Source organism: Diadema antillarum, unplaced genomic scaffold (assembly GCF_040938485.1).
Source record: "Diadema antillarum isolate AM-2024a unplaced genomic scaffold, OU_Dant_1.0 scf00000069, whole genome shotgun sequence".
In the NCBI taxonomy this organism is placed as follows: Eukaryota; Metazoa; Echinodermata; class Echinoidea; order Diadematoida; family Diadematidae; genus Diadema; species Diadema antillarum.
The window spans coordinates 2,619,825-2,638,333 of NW_027270958.1; the positions used below are offsets into that span (position 1 = coordinate 2,619,825).

At 38.9% G+C, this 18,509-nt stretch overlaps 1 protein-coding gene across 1 annotated transcript in view; it reads left to right on the forward strand.

Annotated features, from left to right (window-relative positions):
• Positions 1-18,509, forward strand: part of LOC139716703 (ATP-binding cassette sub-family C member 5-like) — a 60,541-nt gene that overhangs the window by 16,906 nt on the left and 25,126 nt on the right. The window contains exons 7-15 of the mRNA XM_071628232.1: positions 246-393; positions 1,303-1,451; positions 4,995-5,102; positions 6,347-6,706; positions 9,073-9,342; positions 10,157-10,360; positions 11,280-11,643; positions 12,630-12,671; positions 14,393-14,548. Coding sequence (XP_071484333.1) covers positions 246-393; positions 1,303-1,451; positions 4,995-5,102; positions 6,347-6,706; positions 9,073-9,342; positions 10,157-10,360; positions 11,280-11,643; positions 12,630-12,671; positions 14,393-14,548 — 1,801 coding nt within the window. The remainder of the gene's footprint in view (positions 1-245; positions 394-1,302; positions 1,452-4,994; positions 5,103-6,346; positions 6,707-9,072; positions 9,343-10,156; positions 10,361-11,279; positions 11,644-12,629; positions 12,672-14,392; positions 14,549-18,509) is intronic.

An 18,509-nucleotide genomic window follows, 5' to 3' on the forward strand; every position in this document is an offset into this window, starting at 1 on the left:
TTCAACAAGTTATATATCATTTTAAAGCTTAGATGTCACCCTTTTAAAGTATTGTATGTGGAAAAGTCGAAATACATTTTAACCTACTTTTTTGTGGGATTTGAGCTGGGCGGTCACAATAGAGTGCTGAGAACTCACTTGCCTGCTTGCCTGGGCAAGTTGCTCCGGAGAATTGTGATGTAAAGTGAGAGAAACTAAGATATTATCTAATTTGATTTTTACCTTCTTGACATATATTGATATAGATGGCCATGGCTAAGCTGGTTGCCCTGTTTCGGCGGCAGGCAGTTTCTGTCACTGACAAGCGAGTGCGCCTCATGAATGAAGTCGTTGCCAGCATCAAGCTCATCAAGATGTACGCCTGGGAGATGCCCTTTTCAGACAAGATAGCGCGTAAGTCAAATGTTTGTTTGTCTGTTTGTTTGTTTTTCTTGGGTGAATGGCTTCCTGTGCTAATAGAGTCATCTGAATGCCCCAAGAAAGGTGGGCTTTTGGTTTATAGGAGATCATAACTTTTCATTGTGGTCTAGAGTTACCTCAAAATCACTATTCCTTCTGAGAGGCTGTGGTGATAATGTGCTATATCCTTCTTTTGATGGAGCCGCAGTCGTGCAAACGGGGACAGTGAACTTGATGGATTTGACATAATGGCACCATAACTGTCCCCTCAGATGAAATATGCTGGCTAGAAAATGAACATATCAAAAATTTCATACCATATATTTTTTTTTTTACTGGGAGTACTAAAAATTTGTGATGCATATTTCGACTGAGTGAGTGATGAAATTAAATGAACATATACCAAAAATTTCATACACCCACCCTCATATTTTTTTTACTCAGTGAGTACTAAAAATATATGATGCATACTTTGACTGAGTGAGTGATGAAATAGACCGATGATGATAACTATTTTCTGTATTATACTGTATACCAACTGTTGCCAACAAGGGATTTGATTCTGTCAATCCACCTAGCTTTAGGTCATCAATTTTCCCCTGAAGCATTACTTTCTCAAGACAGTTGTTTTCTCATCTTGCTATGCGACCAAAGTAGCTGAGTATCAGATGATTTATCATATCAAGTAGTCTTTTCTTTAGGCTGATCTCTGGCAGGACACTAGTATTGGTCTTTCTTGCAGTCCAGGGGATCTCGAGCATTTTTCACCAGCACCACATTTTAAAAATCATTTTTTGTATCACAATCTGGGCGTGCAGTGGTAGTAATTTTGAGTATGTCTTGCTGCATTCACGCATGAGTGACTTTTGGAACGTGTTGGATTTGTGTCCAAAATTCCGACAGACATGCGAGCGGATGAACAGAGGGCGCTGGAGAAAGGCGGCTACATCCAGAGTCTGAGCACCATGGCGCTTCCGATCGTGCCCGTCATCGCTTCCATGCTGACTCTAACGCTACACACCGCCCTCGGAAACAACCTTACCCCTGCGGAGGTACGAAATTAAAAAAAAAAAAAAATTAATGCCCCAAAGGGCCCTATAATGACACTCACTATATGATTTTTGATCAGCATGCATGTGACATAGTTATATAAGTGATCATATCTGCAATAGTCACTACATCGCAATAGGCCAGTAGATTTGCCATGCTGATATTTTTGACTTTATTTTACTCCATGTTTTAAAGCTTCATCTAGGATTCTTAACTCTTTATGTGCCATGTTCGCACGTCCCACTCAGTCGATTGCGTGCCATCTTCGCATATTCCGCTCAAACGCACTAATCTGCTTAAACCGATTGGTAAATCGCCTAATCCCGCGGTACACCAAAAGCTTTTCTCATGCTTTTGTTCCTTTTACATCCAGCTTGCATTCTATGTGGTGAATGACTATCAAGCAGTGTTCCCAACTAGATTTGCATGTAAATTCTAAGTTTCTCTCACGGTTTCATGTGCAAAAGCCATGCCTTTACAGTAATGTAGCAACTGGTCATTAAAAAAATAAATAGAAATAGATTTGTCATACAATTTATATCAAAGCAAAGCTTGGCATTCCTCTTCAACTTTGCTCACTATTATGTCCAGCTTAACAGAAATTTGTAGAAGTTATATAGATTCGAAAAACAGAATTCTTTCTCAAAGCATGACTACCTTTGTGTCTCAGAATAATGTGGCACACAGGGGGTTTCCACCATGGCAAATAAAGAGTTAAGGTTGTGGAATACTTGGAAAGTAATTGGCATTTCATCCATTTTTTCCAGGCCCAGAAAAAGAAAATATAACCTCCAAAAGGTCATTGAAAATACATTTGTGTCACATCATTGCAATGAATATTGCTTTATGGATTTATCCGTTATTTGTAGAAAGTTGATGTTTGCAAAAAAACAAAAAAACAAAAGAACAAACTAATAAACCAACAATGCCAACAACAAACCACATTTTGGAAACCGAGGTGCAATCTGCAGATATACTACCCTTTCTTCTGTCGCCCAGTGCACAGATTGTGGCATACACAGGGGTCAAATTACGCATCACCTGTGAGAGACGGAAGGGCTATTAAACTTTATACTGCCAGCAGAAATAACGCACTCCCGGTTTTTAGCACCAACCGTTGCAAATATCTCGTAATGAATTTGCTCTCGGGGGCAAACTAGATTAACCCGATCTGGTTAGGTCGGGATAAGTTGTGTCACTTCCTAAGAAAAATGCTGAGCCAGGCTTTCTTTGCCTCTCTTCTCAGGGTGGCATTATTTTTTATGCCTCCGTTGCCCTTGCGGAAGAAGGAGGATGCCTGAATTGGATTGTTTGATGCCACAGGAAAGGAACTGAATTCTGCTTGCAGGTTTAGGCCACCAATCGCCGTGACAAATTTCCTTTCCGACTTGAAGGCATGATTAAAGTCTGGGTGAATTCCCAACTACTTGTCAAACTTTAGCCTGTCAGGAAGAAGGGAAGGGGGGGGGGGGCGGGGTAGCATGTCAAGGGCAAGATTGATAAGATGCAAACATAGATGTAAATTTTTGATAGACAGACAGATAAATCTATAAATAGTTCTATGAGATAAATACAGTGTATAAAGATAGATACAAGTGGATAAATAGATGTTATAGATAGATAGATAGATAGATAGATAGATAGATAGATAGATAGATAGATAGATAGATAGATAGATGGATAGATAGATAGATAGAAATGATAGATATATAGAAAACTAGGATAGGGAAATATCAATAGATTAGAGCTAGTTGTAGATAGGTTGAGAGATAGAAAAATATAGATAAATAGAAATATAGATAACAAGATGGAGAAATATATAGATTAGATATAAATGTGTAGATAGATAAGTTGAGCAAGAGATAGACAGATAAGCAAATGTAGAGAGACAAAGATAGAAATAACATGACAGAGAGAGAGAGGTTTGTAATAGGAAAACATAGAATAAAGAAATGTGGGAGCAATGTGAGAGGATATAGAACTCCGAGGCATGTGAGTTTACCACAAGGAATTATGTGCCCGTGTGTGTTGGTGCGTACAAGCATATGCATGTGAGAGAAAGAATAGAAAGAATCTGTGCTGAAGAAAACAACGAGGCTATATTACACAAGCATATCACAAAAGGGCATTAAACATGGAAACATTATTGCTTGCGAGAAAGAATGAATGTAGTCCCTTTATAGTTTCTGTGTCACATTATCATAAAGGCACATCTTCTGGATGTATTCTATTTCCTAATTATGAATTCAAAAGTACCGGGAATATTTTCTGTCTGTCTACCACTTGAGTTTTTACTTTCACTCTCAGTGAACTTTTGTCAGTTTGATAATCCTTTACACATATCATGTGACAAAAGCATCTTCCTTTAACAGAAAGTTTCATACGAGAACAATTTGTAGTGAATTGATAATCGGAGCAAAGCAAACAGCAGTAGTGAGTGTTCATATGTTAGGAAATTATCAAACTAGATGAGAGGTTCAAATCCTACTGGTTCCCTTTTCCACCATTATTTGTTAAAATGTAGATCAGCAGTGTTTGGATCTTACAAATGAATTTGTACAGACTGAGAGGGTGACAATTAAGTAGAGAAAAATAACCATAGCACATCTTCACCCCTCTGCTTTAAATCTCTTTCTTTCAAAGATTAAATTGTCAGTATTCAAATTCAAAGATGATGATCAGAATAACAGCAGCACAATCTCGCAAGTCTGATGTCACTCTGATGTGTTTTCTTCATTTCCTTCATTCATCCTTCCATTGTCATATTAAAGGGAAAGTTCCTCCTGATATTGCGTTATATGAAAACAGAAAATCAGGGAAGTACAGTAGCTCAGTGAAAATCTTGGAAAAAATCAGCCCTACAAAAATAGTGAAATTGTGAAATGATAAAGTTTAGAGAGTTAGACAAATTGGCAACTCTGTGTGATGTAGTTGCCGAGCAGCTCCCCATTTGTTTTGTTTTGTTCACAAAATTTCACTAATTTTCAGTTTTCTCAAATATTTTTTTCACAGACAGAATTTATTCACTAAAGAGGACATGTGAAAATGTACTACATTTGTTATGTACCGAGAACAGATCCGAAGAAAAATTTTCTTGTGAGAAAAATGAAAATTTAATCCTTTTTGTGTACAAATGGAATGGAGAGCTACTCAACATCTACGTCACACAGTTGCCAATTTGTCTTGCTCTCTTAAACATTAACAGTTCATTAATTTTTTTGTGTGTCTAATTTTTTTCCCCAACATTTTCACTAACTGACTATTGTTATTTTCCTGTTTTCATACAAGGAACATGATGGGATGGAATTCTCTTATAATTAATTAATTGATTCATTTTTTAAAGTCATCATTTGTTTCTTGTTTTGATTTGTACACAGGATTAACTATGTTTCATACCCGTTAAAATTCACTGATGCCTCTTGTGCAGAGTCACAAAGAAATGTCGGATGAAAAAAAGTATTTGTAAGGAACTTTCATAGAGCATATTCTTTGTTAGCTTTGTGTGTCATATAATTGCTTGTTTTAACACTGCAACCTTCTGACAGGCCTTTTCTTACATGGCCTGCCTGACTGCCCTGCGGATAATCCTCGTCATGTCCCCGTTGGGAATCAAGGCCGTGTCGGAATCCATGGTGGCTTTTCCTCGTATCAAGGTGAGATTGGGAAAGAGCAATGCAGCGGATGGATTTTTGTTTTTCCATTCAAAATATAATCCAAACTTGTTGGCAGTTTTTCCTTTTCAAATCAGGTGCTCTAGTGTGATCTGTCCTTGTCCAAAAATATGTTGGAGATCACTTTTATGTGTCTAGAAATCATCAGGTAACCTTAGACCAAAATGAAACAGAAAGTGCATCAAAAACTTTCAGTGATGCGCAGCATAGACTGGTGACTCACAAATATTTACAATCTGAGAGGTTTACAAGTCTCATTGTGTACATGAACGTGTTCAAAAGATTATTTCGTCGGTCACCAAGTTTGACAAGAAATTGTGCTTGTACCCAGATTGCATAAATTGAGTGTATTATTAGTCAGGAATTGCTAGTTCTCTGATCAGTGAATTAAACAGACCACACATCTAATCAGACGGCACCAGGGAAGTTTTGGTCCACAGGTTTATCCGAAGTCAAAACTGCCTGAGAAGTATCGTGTATGTCTGATTGTGCAGTAAATGTAAACATAGATCCACATCTTTTACCACTCGTGATTTAAAGTGGATGTGGAGTATAGAGGGTAATTGAGAACATGTTCTGAGTGAAAAACACTTGGTGAAAGTTGTAGGAAAAATAAGACTATTCAAACCTGATGAAATTTGACAGGTTTGGTTAAGTTCTAATGCTGCACCCTCAAGATGGAAACTCTGTAGCAATTGAATATATGATGCTTAATTAGTAGAGCAATTAAAAAAAAGAAGAAATTTTGCAATCCTTCATTTTCTTTGAAAGGCACTAATTCCCTTGACTTGTTACTAAGACATATTGCAACAAAGGGTTTTCTCCAAACCTCATTCCGACATTATGCTGCACAAAGCGTGTACAATGCCTACAGTGCAATGTATACAAATATCAAGCAGTGTATCATTTTAAGACTGCCAAATTTGACGATGACGATGTAGATAGGGATCATGATGGCGATGATGATCATGGCATTAATGTAAGCAATAATTATAATGATGATGATAATGACAATAATGATTATATAATAATTTTGACAATGGTATTAATTATAATACATTGTAGTACTCATGATGATAGCAATCATCATCATAATGACTGTTATGATAATGATGATGATGATGGTGATGATAAAAAACTTCATAATAATCATCATCATCTGTGCCAGTTCGCAAGCAGATTACTGTGAGCTTAGGATTAAACCCTCTCTCTTTCAATACATCCAGGAATTGCTTCTAATGGAGGACATAAAGCCGTACACGGACAAGCCGCAGGATCCCAGCCTAGCTGTGGAGATCAAGGCGGCCACCTTCGCCTGGGACAAAGAGCAGACCGTGGACTCTGGAGGAGGCAAGAAAGGTGGGAGGAGTGCCTCCAAGGATGCGGGAGCCCCGGGCCCCTCTGGCAGCAAGGGGGCAGGAACCAGCCGAAAGGGGAGCGCAGGAGCCACACCCAATGGGGTGGAGTCGGGGATACCACTGGTGAAGAATGGAGGGGAAGGGGTCGTCTTTGAGGAGGGGGAGGATGGGAAAGGAGAAGAGGAGATTGTGAGGACACTGTTTGATATTAACCTCTCCATGAAAAAGGTACTTACTGTCGCAAACTGTGCACATTTTTTTTCTGCTTGTGCATGTACAAGTTTAATCTTTTCTAAACCCATTGAGAATGCACTGATTTTGCTACAATAATAGATGCCTGTCTGAGTATGCTCGCCTTCATGGGGTCTTCAACAGGTTAACTTGGGACTCCTGGGCAGTCAATCTTACCCCAAATAGTATGTCTTTATGACAGAGATTCTGACTATGTTTGCTGTCATCTAATGGTGAAAATTAACCCGTTCCTTCGGGAACCTGGTAAACCAGGTTCCCGTGGGAGCAACTGATATACAGAAACCTGGTTTACCAGGTTCCCAAAATGAAGACAAGAGTGCCTGCTTTAGTGACCTAAATTCATGTTTCTTTGCGTTTTAATGCTCAGAAAAGTGGGTTTGAAAAAAGATCAGAGTTTATTCTATCAGCATTTGTTATCTTTCTGTTTGAAAATTGCGTGTTTCACAGTATTATGTACCTTTTCCTGAGTTTTGTGCTTGTTCTGTTGTAAACTCGTAGGAACATGTACATAGCGATCAGGCTGAAATCAGTTAGATATGTGGGTTCGCTGACCCCAGTCACCTCATTCAGGTACCTGATTTTGTGTAGAACAAAAGATTCTGCGAGCTCATCAGCGCACGCTCTATTCATACCTCGCACCCGATCGATATTTCCATTGTTCACTGGCACATGTAGTTGACCTTGGAAAGGGGGATACAATGTACCGCTTGACTGCCTTCACACAGCTGGATTACCAACCTGTCTGCCTCTTTGTTGACGGGCAAAAAGAATCTTGTTTAGGGGCAATAAAGGCACTCAGAGAATTGCGGAAGGAACAGGTTAACCAGTGGGACAGAACTTACAATTCTCTACAAGCACCCTTATGACATCATAGGGACTTGTGGAGGCTTTTTTCTTGGTAGTCGACTTCCGATGTGGTTGTTTCGAAGAGGAGTGGGTATCACCATCCATTTACCGTAAACATGAGAAATAAAGGCTATATTTCCTTCCATCCTACTGTTTACAGTTTTTTCCTTGGATTTGCTACAAATTCAGGCCTAGCTATTGCACTTTTAAGTTTAATTTAAGGCCTCTCGATCTGCGCCCGTTTCTTTTTGTGGATCACGTGGGTTGTGCGAATCAAATGCTCGCAAATGTGCCATTTACACGACGATGTAGACTTGCATTCAAAGGCAGCTAGAAGGTATCATTCATTCGAAGAAAGTGAAGAGAAATTTTCAGGATAGTCGCTTCATACAGACTCAAGCATGACTTGAAATCCTGCACATGTTATTATTTTGTCACCTGACATCTTTGGACAAACTTTGGTGACAGATGGAATAGATTTGCTAGGTTCCCGTGAGATTTGCGAGATTTTCACTCACTCTGTCTGCCATAACTCTGCCATTAAAAAATCTATACTAAGGATGAAATGATTCTAGTGACTAGCTTATTTCAAGAATACCATTTACTGTTTATTTTATTTGTCCAGCATCTTGAAATAAAGTAGAAAATATGATTGTGCAACACCAAGTTTTGCTGGTATACATTTGTTCCGTTATTATGAAAGCTGATATACCAGCAACATTTCAAGAGGAGTCATGATTTTTTTTTTTCACAGCATGTGTATCGATGGAGCATATGGCATAATCTATCTTGACAGCTCTCTATTTACCTACAAGTCTTTTCTGATATTGTGTGGTGTGCATTTTTTGGAAAACTGTCCTTGAAAACAAGATGAAGATATTTAATTTTATTTGTTTTTCACACTGCATCTTCTCTCACTCTCCTTTCCATGGCTGACAACCTAGCATTGAGAATGTGTGTGGATTTTTTTATTTAGTTATTTATTTATTTGTTTATTTATTTATTTGTTCGTTTATTTATTTATCTATTCATCTGTTTATTTATTTATTTGTTCGTTTATTTATTTATCTATTCATCTTTCTTTTTTATTTATTTATTTATTCATCTTTCTTTTTTATTTATTTATCTATTTATTCATCTTTCTTTTTTATTTATTTATTTATGTATTCATTTATTTGTTTGTTTATTTAGTTACTTTTTAAAGTATTTATTCATTTATTTAAGTGTTCATTTATCTCACTAGGGTGTATTTTGTTCATCTTTTAAAATTTCTTTAATCCATCCTGAATCCTTCTGCCCAATTTGAGCAATAACTGGAACTTCCATCTCATTACCTCGATCTTGTTGATTTTGTGATTTGACACTGACGCCGACATTCACTCTGCCTTCTTTTCATGGAGATATGCAAAAATGCGCAAAAAAAATTACAGCTCTTACAGTCTTTGTTTGTCCTTGTCTCTGAGGTTTGTTGAATTCTTCTCTCTGCACACTTTCAGGGTTCTCTCCTGGGTGTCTGTGGCGGTGTCGGCAGTGGCAAATCGTCGCTGATCAACGCCGTCCTCAGTCACATGATCAAGACGGACGGGTCCGTGGCCGTGGACGGCAAGTTTGCCTACGTGCCCCAGCAGGCATGCATCTTCAACACCACGCTGCGGGAGAACATCCTCTTTGGGCTGGACTTCGACAATGACCGCTACGTGGAGGTCATCGAGGCCTGCGGACTGGCGCCCGACCTGGAGATCTTGGCCAACGGAGACCTGACGGAGGTGAGAAGACGTTCTTCACTGCAGGATGTGGCCAGTCAAAGGAACAGAGTTCTGTTTTCAGTCTTCAGTTACATGCCATTGTTTAGTGCAGGACCACTGGTGCCCTTTTGTGGCACGATTTGTATGCATTCGATGCTGGAAGGCTTCTCTAATTTTAATGCTTTTCTGTTTTAATGTGACAAAAGATTTGTATATGTGGGGTTCTAGGACAATTACCCCATGGACAATTACCGCAGACCTTTCCCCTGACCCTAACCCTTCTCCTAATTCTGAACTTAATCCTAACCCTAACCCAAATGCTAACCCTAAATCTGACCCTAACACTAATCTTTACTCTAACCCTATTACTAACCAGTATTTAGCTGAAGGAAGGAATTGTCCATGGAGGGTAATTGTCCAGATACGATATGGGGGATCAAGGAAAACCTACCCTGGACAGTCTATGTCATTGGAATGACTTAAACGTGCTGTGAGAAAATTTTCTTGAGGTATAGTTATATCAATAGTGAATGAAAAGAGAATATTCGCTCATGCTTATGTTTAGGTTCATTCATTCATTCATTCATTTATTTTGGCAAAGTAGAAAACAATATACAATTTACAGGTCATTACATAAAAACAAAAAAACAAATAAATGTCAGAACTCCTAAGAAGCAATTAGCTTAGGTTGATATGTATGTTTAAATTGCATGTGCCATTTCAAAACTTCAAAGTTTGTATTGATTTTTCTACAGTTCAGAAATAAGTTATTAATTGTTTTGCCTAATGTTTAATTTTGCCTGTCTTTATCGTCTGGCGCTCCTTCGGCCTGCAGATTGGGGAGCGCGGCATCAACCTGAGTGGGGGCCAGAAGCAGCGAATCAGTATCGCGAGGGCGGTGTACTCCCAGCGGGATATTTACCTCCTGGACGACCCGCTGAGCGCAGTGGACGCTCACGTTGGCCAGCACATCTTTGAGAACGTGATCAAGAAGCTGCTGGTTGGACGAACCGTCCTCTTTGTCACCCACCAGCTACAGGTGAGGACAAGGGAGGGTGCTTAACCCATTGAAGACTACTGTAGAATGAGGAATGTTCGCGTGCATTTTAATTTCTCGAATTTCGCGAGAGCCAAGATTCACAAAATTAAAATGCACACGAAAGTTCTTGTCTACATTATATGCATTGAATGTTAGAGGCAACTTGCGAAAATTTCATGCCGCAAAAAATGCCGTCGGCTCCAATTCGCGAAAATTTCATGCCGCGAAAATATTGTGTTTTACAGTAGTCCTGAATATACTCAGGCAGGTGTCTGTGGGAAATGCGTGTAATAGCAAAATCAGCCTGTCCTCATTGAGTTAAAGGACAAGTTCACCCAAGTATATGTGTGGATTGAGTGAATGCAGCAATATTAGTAGAGCACATTGGTGCTTGAGGAAATAAAATCCGTTAAAAAAATTATGAATTTTTAAAGTTTTGTGCAGTCATCACTGGATGAGAAGGCTACTGCAATTTGTGATGTCATGTACAATGTACAAACAATGATCTAAAGAAAAGATAAAGAAAATGCAGCATTTTCCACTTTTCCAGCATAATAGAAGAGAACTTAATGACTGTCCTCTCTCACAAAGCTGGAGAAATGATATTACCCTCAACTTGTTACTGTCAGTAACAAGTGGAGGGAATGTGTACTTTTCATTTCAAATAAGAAATTTTGTGGAATTCTCTTTATATTTTCTGAATATCTTACACATATGTTCTTAAAAATATTTATAAATAACACAAGTATCATCATGATATAGAACGATCACAGATTAACCAAGAGGCTTGTGAAAACAAAAAAGAAAAATAATTCAGTTATTTTCATGATTGAAGGAGCATTGAAGACATTGGCCAAAAATTTTCCACCATAGAATCTTCACTGTTTACAGGAGTATGGCAACAATTTATCTCTTTCAGTATCTGAACCAGTGCGACCGGGTGCTCTTCATGAAGGGCGGCCGCATCTTCGGCGACGGACCCCACAGCGAGCTGATGCAGAGCAGCCCCGAGTACAACGGCCTCATCCAGAACTTCCTCAAGGAGCACGAGATGGAGGTGGAGACCGACGAGCGGGACCTCAAGTCCCGCAGCCGCGCCCTCTCCTCCATGTCGCTGCGCTCGCTGGACTTCATCAGCCGCACGGAGAGCTTCCGTTCCATCACCAAGAGCTTCCGGGCGCGGTCCAACCAGCTGCTGCGGGACCAGTCGGTGCAATCTATCCCGGAGCAGACCCCGCTGCCGGTGCGCGACGCCAAGAACAACATGCCCAAGAAGCACACTGGTATGTCACAAAAAATTGTGTTTCTCTTACTTCTAAAACCCCACTCATCGCGATAGGCTTTTGGTGCAACTATCCAACAGCGAGTGGATAGTGAAACCTATGTCCATGGTAGTGACATCATCTAGTAGTCTAACAGCTGGAGTAACAGAGTTAAGTCTTCTTAACACTTGTGTCTGTTCAGAGTTCAATATGCATGTTATCCACTTTAAGTGGTTTTTCAGCTGGTACATCGGAGGAAACATGAATTACAGTAATCTCCACACATGGGATGAAGTTGTTTTTGATATATGCGTGATCAGTACACTGTTTATGAAATGATGCAGAAGTTTTGAGTGATATCGCAAATGAAATATAAAATAAAAGAGTGACAAGTGTTCCTAAGTAAATGACTTTGGAAGAATCTTGCAATTTGCAAATGTCCACAATCATTTTACTCACACATCTTAGATATAGTTTGGGATAAATCTCTCATTTTAGACTGACTCTGGACATGTAAAATGTGTCTGTTCTATTGGTATGATAAATTCCATTCCCTCTCCTTTTCCCCTGTACTTCTTTTATTTCCATGTGCCTAAAACTAACTCTTACCCTGTTATGTTGCCCTTGCTTAAATATTATTTGGCTGTTTTGTTATTGTAAGATTAGGATGTTGACATGTAGTACAAAATGATATTTTTGCCATGTTGTGTACATTCATTAGGCTCAATAATGTGTTCACTTTTTTCAAATCCATCTGTTTAAGGTTGCTTGGACAGTTACTCCATCTAAGCCTTAAGTAGATGAAAATTGATACCACGTCAAGCACATACTGTCTGGTGCAGCGATATGGAGTCAAGCTTGTTTGAGATGTGTTTATCCTAGAGAGTGGCAAAGTGGGGCTTTCTTCCTTTAACACAGAGATACTGTTTATAAAACCAAATTCTTTTGCGGACAACCTGCAGTCATGGTTCACATGTCTCTCTCTGACTCCTTTTTGCCACACCCAGATGGCTCGACCGATGACGAGGATTTTCTTGATGTGTTTGCATGTGAGTCTTTACTCAACTCCACAATTTCCTCAAAGCCTGTCAATCTCTCCCTCACTTTTTATGTATCTGTCTATCTATCTATCTGTCTACCTATCTTTCTATTTAATATCTGTCTATCTATCTGTCTATCGATCTATCTATTTATCTCTCTATCTATCTATCTATCTATCTATCTATCTATCTATCTATCTATCTATCTATCTATATTTGTCTATCTATCTTTCTGTCTATCTATCTTTCTGTCTATCTATCCATATATCTATCTATCTATCTATCTATCTATCTATCTATCTATCTATCTATCTATCTATCTATCTATCTATATCTGTCTATCCATCTATCTATTTATCTCCCTATTTGTCTGTCTAGATCTATCTTCATCTCAATCTATTCTATCCATCTATCTATCTATCTAATTGCCTATCTAGATCTATTCATCTATATCTCTCTATCCATATGTTTATCTATTCATCAATCTCCCTCTCTCTTTCTATCTCGCTATTTGACCCTACATCTCTCTATGTCTGTTGTACGGTAACCGCTCTTTCTACTTGTCTATCCCTCTCTTTCTCTCTCTATATATATCTATCTCTCTAACCTTATGTCTCTCTATCTTTCCATCTAACCCTCTCTCTTTCTCTTTTTCTCTCTAAATCTGTCTAACTAGCTAATTGCCTATCAATATCACCAAATTTGTTCCAATATATTGATAATACAGACTGTAAATACATGTCATTTGCAAACATGTAATATATAATGATCATTATTGTCAAGCTTTACAGTGTGTTGGTCCCTTTACTATTTATCATGTTTAATCATTTTGATTCTGCCCTTGATTTTGTCAATTATCTTAAAAGCGGAAATTGATTATTTGCTTCAAAGGAGTTTCAGTTCTCTGTGATTCAGCCCATCATACCATTAGCTACAAATGTCAGACATCAAACACCATTGCTGTATTTCTCATCAGCTCATTACCTCTTTTGCCCACCAATCAAACATATCACTGCATTCATCTTTACATACATAAATGCTCCTAAAAATGATAGTTTGCCCTATAGTTATCAGCATTCTATTTAAAAAAAAAAAAAAAAAAAAAAACATATCACATCATATTTTTTTGCCACATCAGTGCAGTATCAGCCCTAAGTACATACCATATTTAGTGACAGCATTTTTGCTTGAGAATGATGACAATTCATAAGATATTTCAAAACACTGATATACATGTACGTGACTTTTTTTTTCCTTAGGTAAGATTTTTCTTTTGTATCTTGATAACCATATAAGGAATTCACATAGTAAATGCTTGTAGGACAAAAGTTACAATTTGTCGACCAATAAGAGTGCTCTTAAACAGTCATGTCAGTTAATCCACCATTCTTGTTGACCATCAGAAGATATTTGGTGCCAAATCCGTATTTTTGAGGTGCAGATGTGCACAAATCTCTCTTTTAAACCAGTTTTAAATTCTTGTATGAAAATTGAAAATTCGTTCCTAAGTAGGGAAGTGACTTCTTGTTTTCCTGTTTGCCTGTTGTATATCTGCTCCACAGAAAAGACCCCCAAATCTGCTCTTATTTTGTTTGTTTGTATTTTTCTTTTAAAGGTATGGTCGTAATATCTGTAGCATTTATTTTTTGCATCCTTTTGCTCCTGGTTTGATAAGTTGAGTTTCACTTCTTCCATGCATGCCTCCTCCACTGCGCCTGCACTATGTGCAGCCCTAAGTGGTGATGAAATGAAGGACATAGATTCTTATAGGGAGGATGAAGATGAAGAGGAGGAGGTTTGGTATGATGCAAACAGTGAAGATGATGATGAAGAGATAGAAGAAGAGGAAGCCGATGAAGATGAAGAAGAAGTGTTTGACTACGATGGTAAGCGATCTTTTCTGGGGATCACTGTCGGTTCACTTTGCTGTCCTATTTTGCATTATATTATTTATTTTGCTCTTGCAAATATTTTACTAACCCTGTCACATGTAATTCGGTTGCATGCTTTCACCCCTCAACCTCTCCGTTACAGAAAAATATAACCCTGGGAAAAGGCTGTCGTATCAGCTGTTACTAGTGAATCAAAAACTACAGATCAGTGATATCAATGCAAATCAAAGTAATCACGCCCAAAATGCCATGACTAGCAGAATATCAGTAAATCATGAAATATACTCCTGTACATTGTAATGTCAAAGGAATATCTTGATTTTGTAGATGTCATGTTCTGATTTGTAATGCTGGCAGAGGCCATTTTATTTTAGTCAGCTTTTCTTTGTGAGTGTAAAAATTAAAAGTTGATTGAAAACTTCTGCGATGGCATTTCCTTTTTTACTTTTCGTAGTCAAAAGAGAGCAAGAATATATAGTAGTTCCTTGAGGTATCTTGAATGAGGTATGAGGTGGTATTCCGTTTGGCCACTTCGGAATATGCGGAATGAAAGTATAACTTTTGTAAGTGTAACTGAATGTAGGGATGTGAAATGCCTCTGTCATCAATGTTAGCAAAATTCAGTTCATTTTAAAGTGTTGTTAGCTCAGTGAAAATTTCACTTTTGTTTCCTAATTTACATACTGTCAGACTTTGATTACCCACGCCGATGAAAATCGGCAGGGGGTTATGTAAAGGGTTCCGTATGTTTGTTTGTTTGTTTGTTTGTTTGTTTGTTTGTTTTTTTGTTTGTTTGTTTGTTTGTTTGTTTGTTTGTTTGTTTGTATGTTTGTTTGTTTGTTTGTTTGTTTGTTTGTTTGTGTACAAGATAACAAGAGAACGGGTAAACGGATTTGCACGAAATGTTCAGGGAATGTCTGGATAATGACAGGAAAGAATCGATTAGATTTTGGTGATAATCGGTTGACCCTTGCAAATTCTGTGTGACCTTGAAGTTTTGACCCCATGGTATAGTGACCATTCCGAAAATTTCCCGTTTCTCACTTTGCGATTTTCCGCTACCATACGAAGACATAAACTCCCCAACGATCCGACTTCGCTGCTCAAATGTTCGTAAGAATTCCGAAATTTACGTTTAGGCCTATTTTAGGGACTATGTCCTTCTAGATTTATGAAAGTTCGTTCTCCGTCATCACAAACTGGCCCGTATTTTGATGATTTTTCAAATCAACATTGATTGTTTTTTTCGTTGGAGGAGCATTTTGCTCGGTCGCAGTCACACTGCACGATATGCGCGCTCAATGTCAATGCGTGTGCAAGGCCGCTGAAAATGCATCGCGCTCTACACTGTTGGTGCAAAATTGCACCGGGGACGTTGCGGCGCTCGTTGGTGGCCGAATACTGGTGCAGTAGACATTTGCATTCAACCCTTGCATTGAATAATTCCCGTAGACACTAATCATAGGGGTAATTGCCTAGGGGGTACGTAAATTTTGTTTTTCTTTTTTGCTTTTGTGGATACCATCAAAGATCGTACACTCATACGACCTTTGATATTTGATGATTTTTCAAATTAACATTGATTGTTTTTTTCGTTGGAGGAGCATTTTGCTCGGTCGCAGTCACACTGCACGATATGCGTGCTCAATGTCAATGCGTGTGCAAGGCCGCTGAAAATGCATCGCGCTCTACACTGTTGGTGCAAAATTGCACCGGGGACGTTGCGGCGCTCGTTGGTGGCCGAATACTGGTGCAGTAGACATTTGCATTCAACCCTTGCATTGAATAATTCCCGTAGACACTAATCATAGGGGTAATTGCCTAGGGGGTACGTAAATTTTGTTTTTCTTTTTTGCTTTTGTGGATACCATCAAAGATCGTACACTCATACGACCTTTGATATCATCACACTCTCGGCTTGCTATAATCAAAATATCCCGCAAGAAAACGGCGTATTTCTCGATTTTTAGCGCTTTTTCCGCGACCCGTCGCGTAGACAATACTCTTAAAACTGGACTTAATTCGCGTGCGCTTGGAAAAGTTCCGATTCTGCACTTTTGACGGTGGAATTTGGGATTTTCGATGGATTTTTGGAGGAGACTTAAGGACTTTCCTGTACGTGAATGAGTGTTAATACCGTATGTGTAATTATGTGATTTGCGTGTGATGTGACTGTAGAACCAAAGATCGTACACTTCAGTGTACGATCTTTGGTAGAACTCACTGGCTGGTGATAAAGCACACTGGCAATTAAGTGGCCGAATTCTGGTAGATGACCGAATGCACATTATGTTTACCCCGACTTTGTACTTAGGCGTGGGTCTGCCGCCTTTGACGGCCCCTCTCTAGTTGATTTTATTTTTTTTGGGGGGGTGGGGTTGGCATTTCATCAAATTTTCTCTCTAATCTGTTGCTTTGAACCACTGTGCAAAATAAGCTGCAGTCACACTGGCAAAACTTTACGTTTAAGTTCTCGAAGTTTTGCCAGTGTGACTGCAAACTTCCCACTAAAGCTAGGAAAATTTCCCGAACCCCTGGAAATCTTCTCGAAGTTTGTGCAGTCTGGATGCAAGGAACTGAAACCTTGTGAAGTTTGTCATGTTACGAATCCATTGCAGTGCCTCCAAAGCGTGGAGGATTGGGATGTACTTGTGTGCATTGTTATGTCACGATCATTAGCTGTCAGATGGCGCACGCTTTCTTCCATGTTGCCCATGTGCACCAGTGACGCAATCTTTTAGAACTGATACTGTGTGTGAAAAGTTTGGTTGCCAGTATGAACAGAAGAGCAAAGTGCATGAAGAATATTCTGAAAGTCAAACTTCGAAAAGATGTGCCAGTGTTACCCCAGCTATAGTTGCCACAGGTTATGAATGGGTATTGCCTTCACATGTTCACATTGTGTCTTTGAAAAATCTGGTTTCACGTCTTGGCAGTGTAGTTTTCTTGAGTTACAAATTGTTGTAGTAATGCACTCTATAGGATATTGATATGCATGGCACCTAGAATAGATTTTGCACTTATATATCGATATCAAAGGATTTTTTCCCCATCTTGTCACATTGATTACAATTCCTTTAAACCTGTCACCCTTTTGTTTCACACAGGAGTGATGTCATTTTTCTTTTTTCAAAAGCACTTTTCAAGTTCATCAATGTGCACCTGCTATTACAGATCATATGAACCCGCACAGATAAATGTATTGAAGGGGACACAGACCCAGGATCCAAGATGGTGCTGTTAGGTGGCGTGATGCAGTGCCGTATATGAAGAGAGTTTGGCCAACTCGGTTTTTGGCTTATAAGTTTTGAAGCCTGTGATTGATCACAACTGGTCCCGTGATCTTTGTGGAGCCATGTCATTACCAAAGTGTGCTCATACGCAGTGCCCTTTGTTAACTACATCTTAATTGGAGTGATCATATTGTTATGTCTGAGCGTATACGCTAACCCTCTAACACGTAATATGCTGGGTAACGACATGGCGTCCAATTTAGTTGTTCTCCAGACTCTCTTTATTTACGGCACTGGAGTGATGATTGCTGTCATCTTCATTACAAAGATTGACAATGTCAATTAAAGTAGATCATGGGCGTGAATTACATGTGCCTTCTTTCATACAGGTTTAATAGTCATTCACAATGTGCAGAAGCACAGTGTACTTCGCATGAGTATGGTATGGCCGCGTTCGCCTGCACCAATCATATTGATCTTAGGTAGATTGTGATAGTCTTACACTTAAACAGCAACAATCCATTGATGAATACCTACATGTACTTGCACTTGTTAGACATACAATGTATTCAGCTGCGAGTTTGCACAGTTAGCTAGAAAGCAAACTTTGTCCCTAGATGGTCTGTCTGTGAAAGGTAGAACCAACCAGGAACAATGGCTGAATCAAGAAACAAACTGAGATTTACATTATTTTTTTGTCATTTTTTGACATATGTACTCAC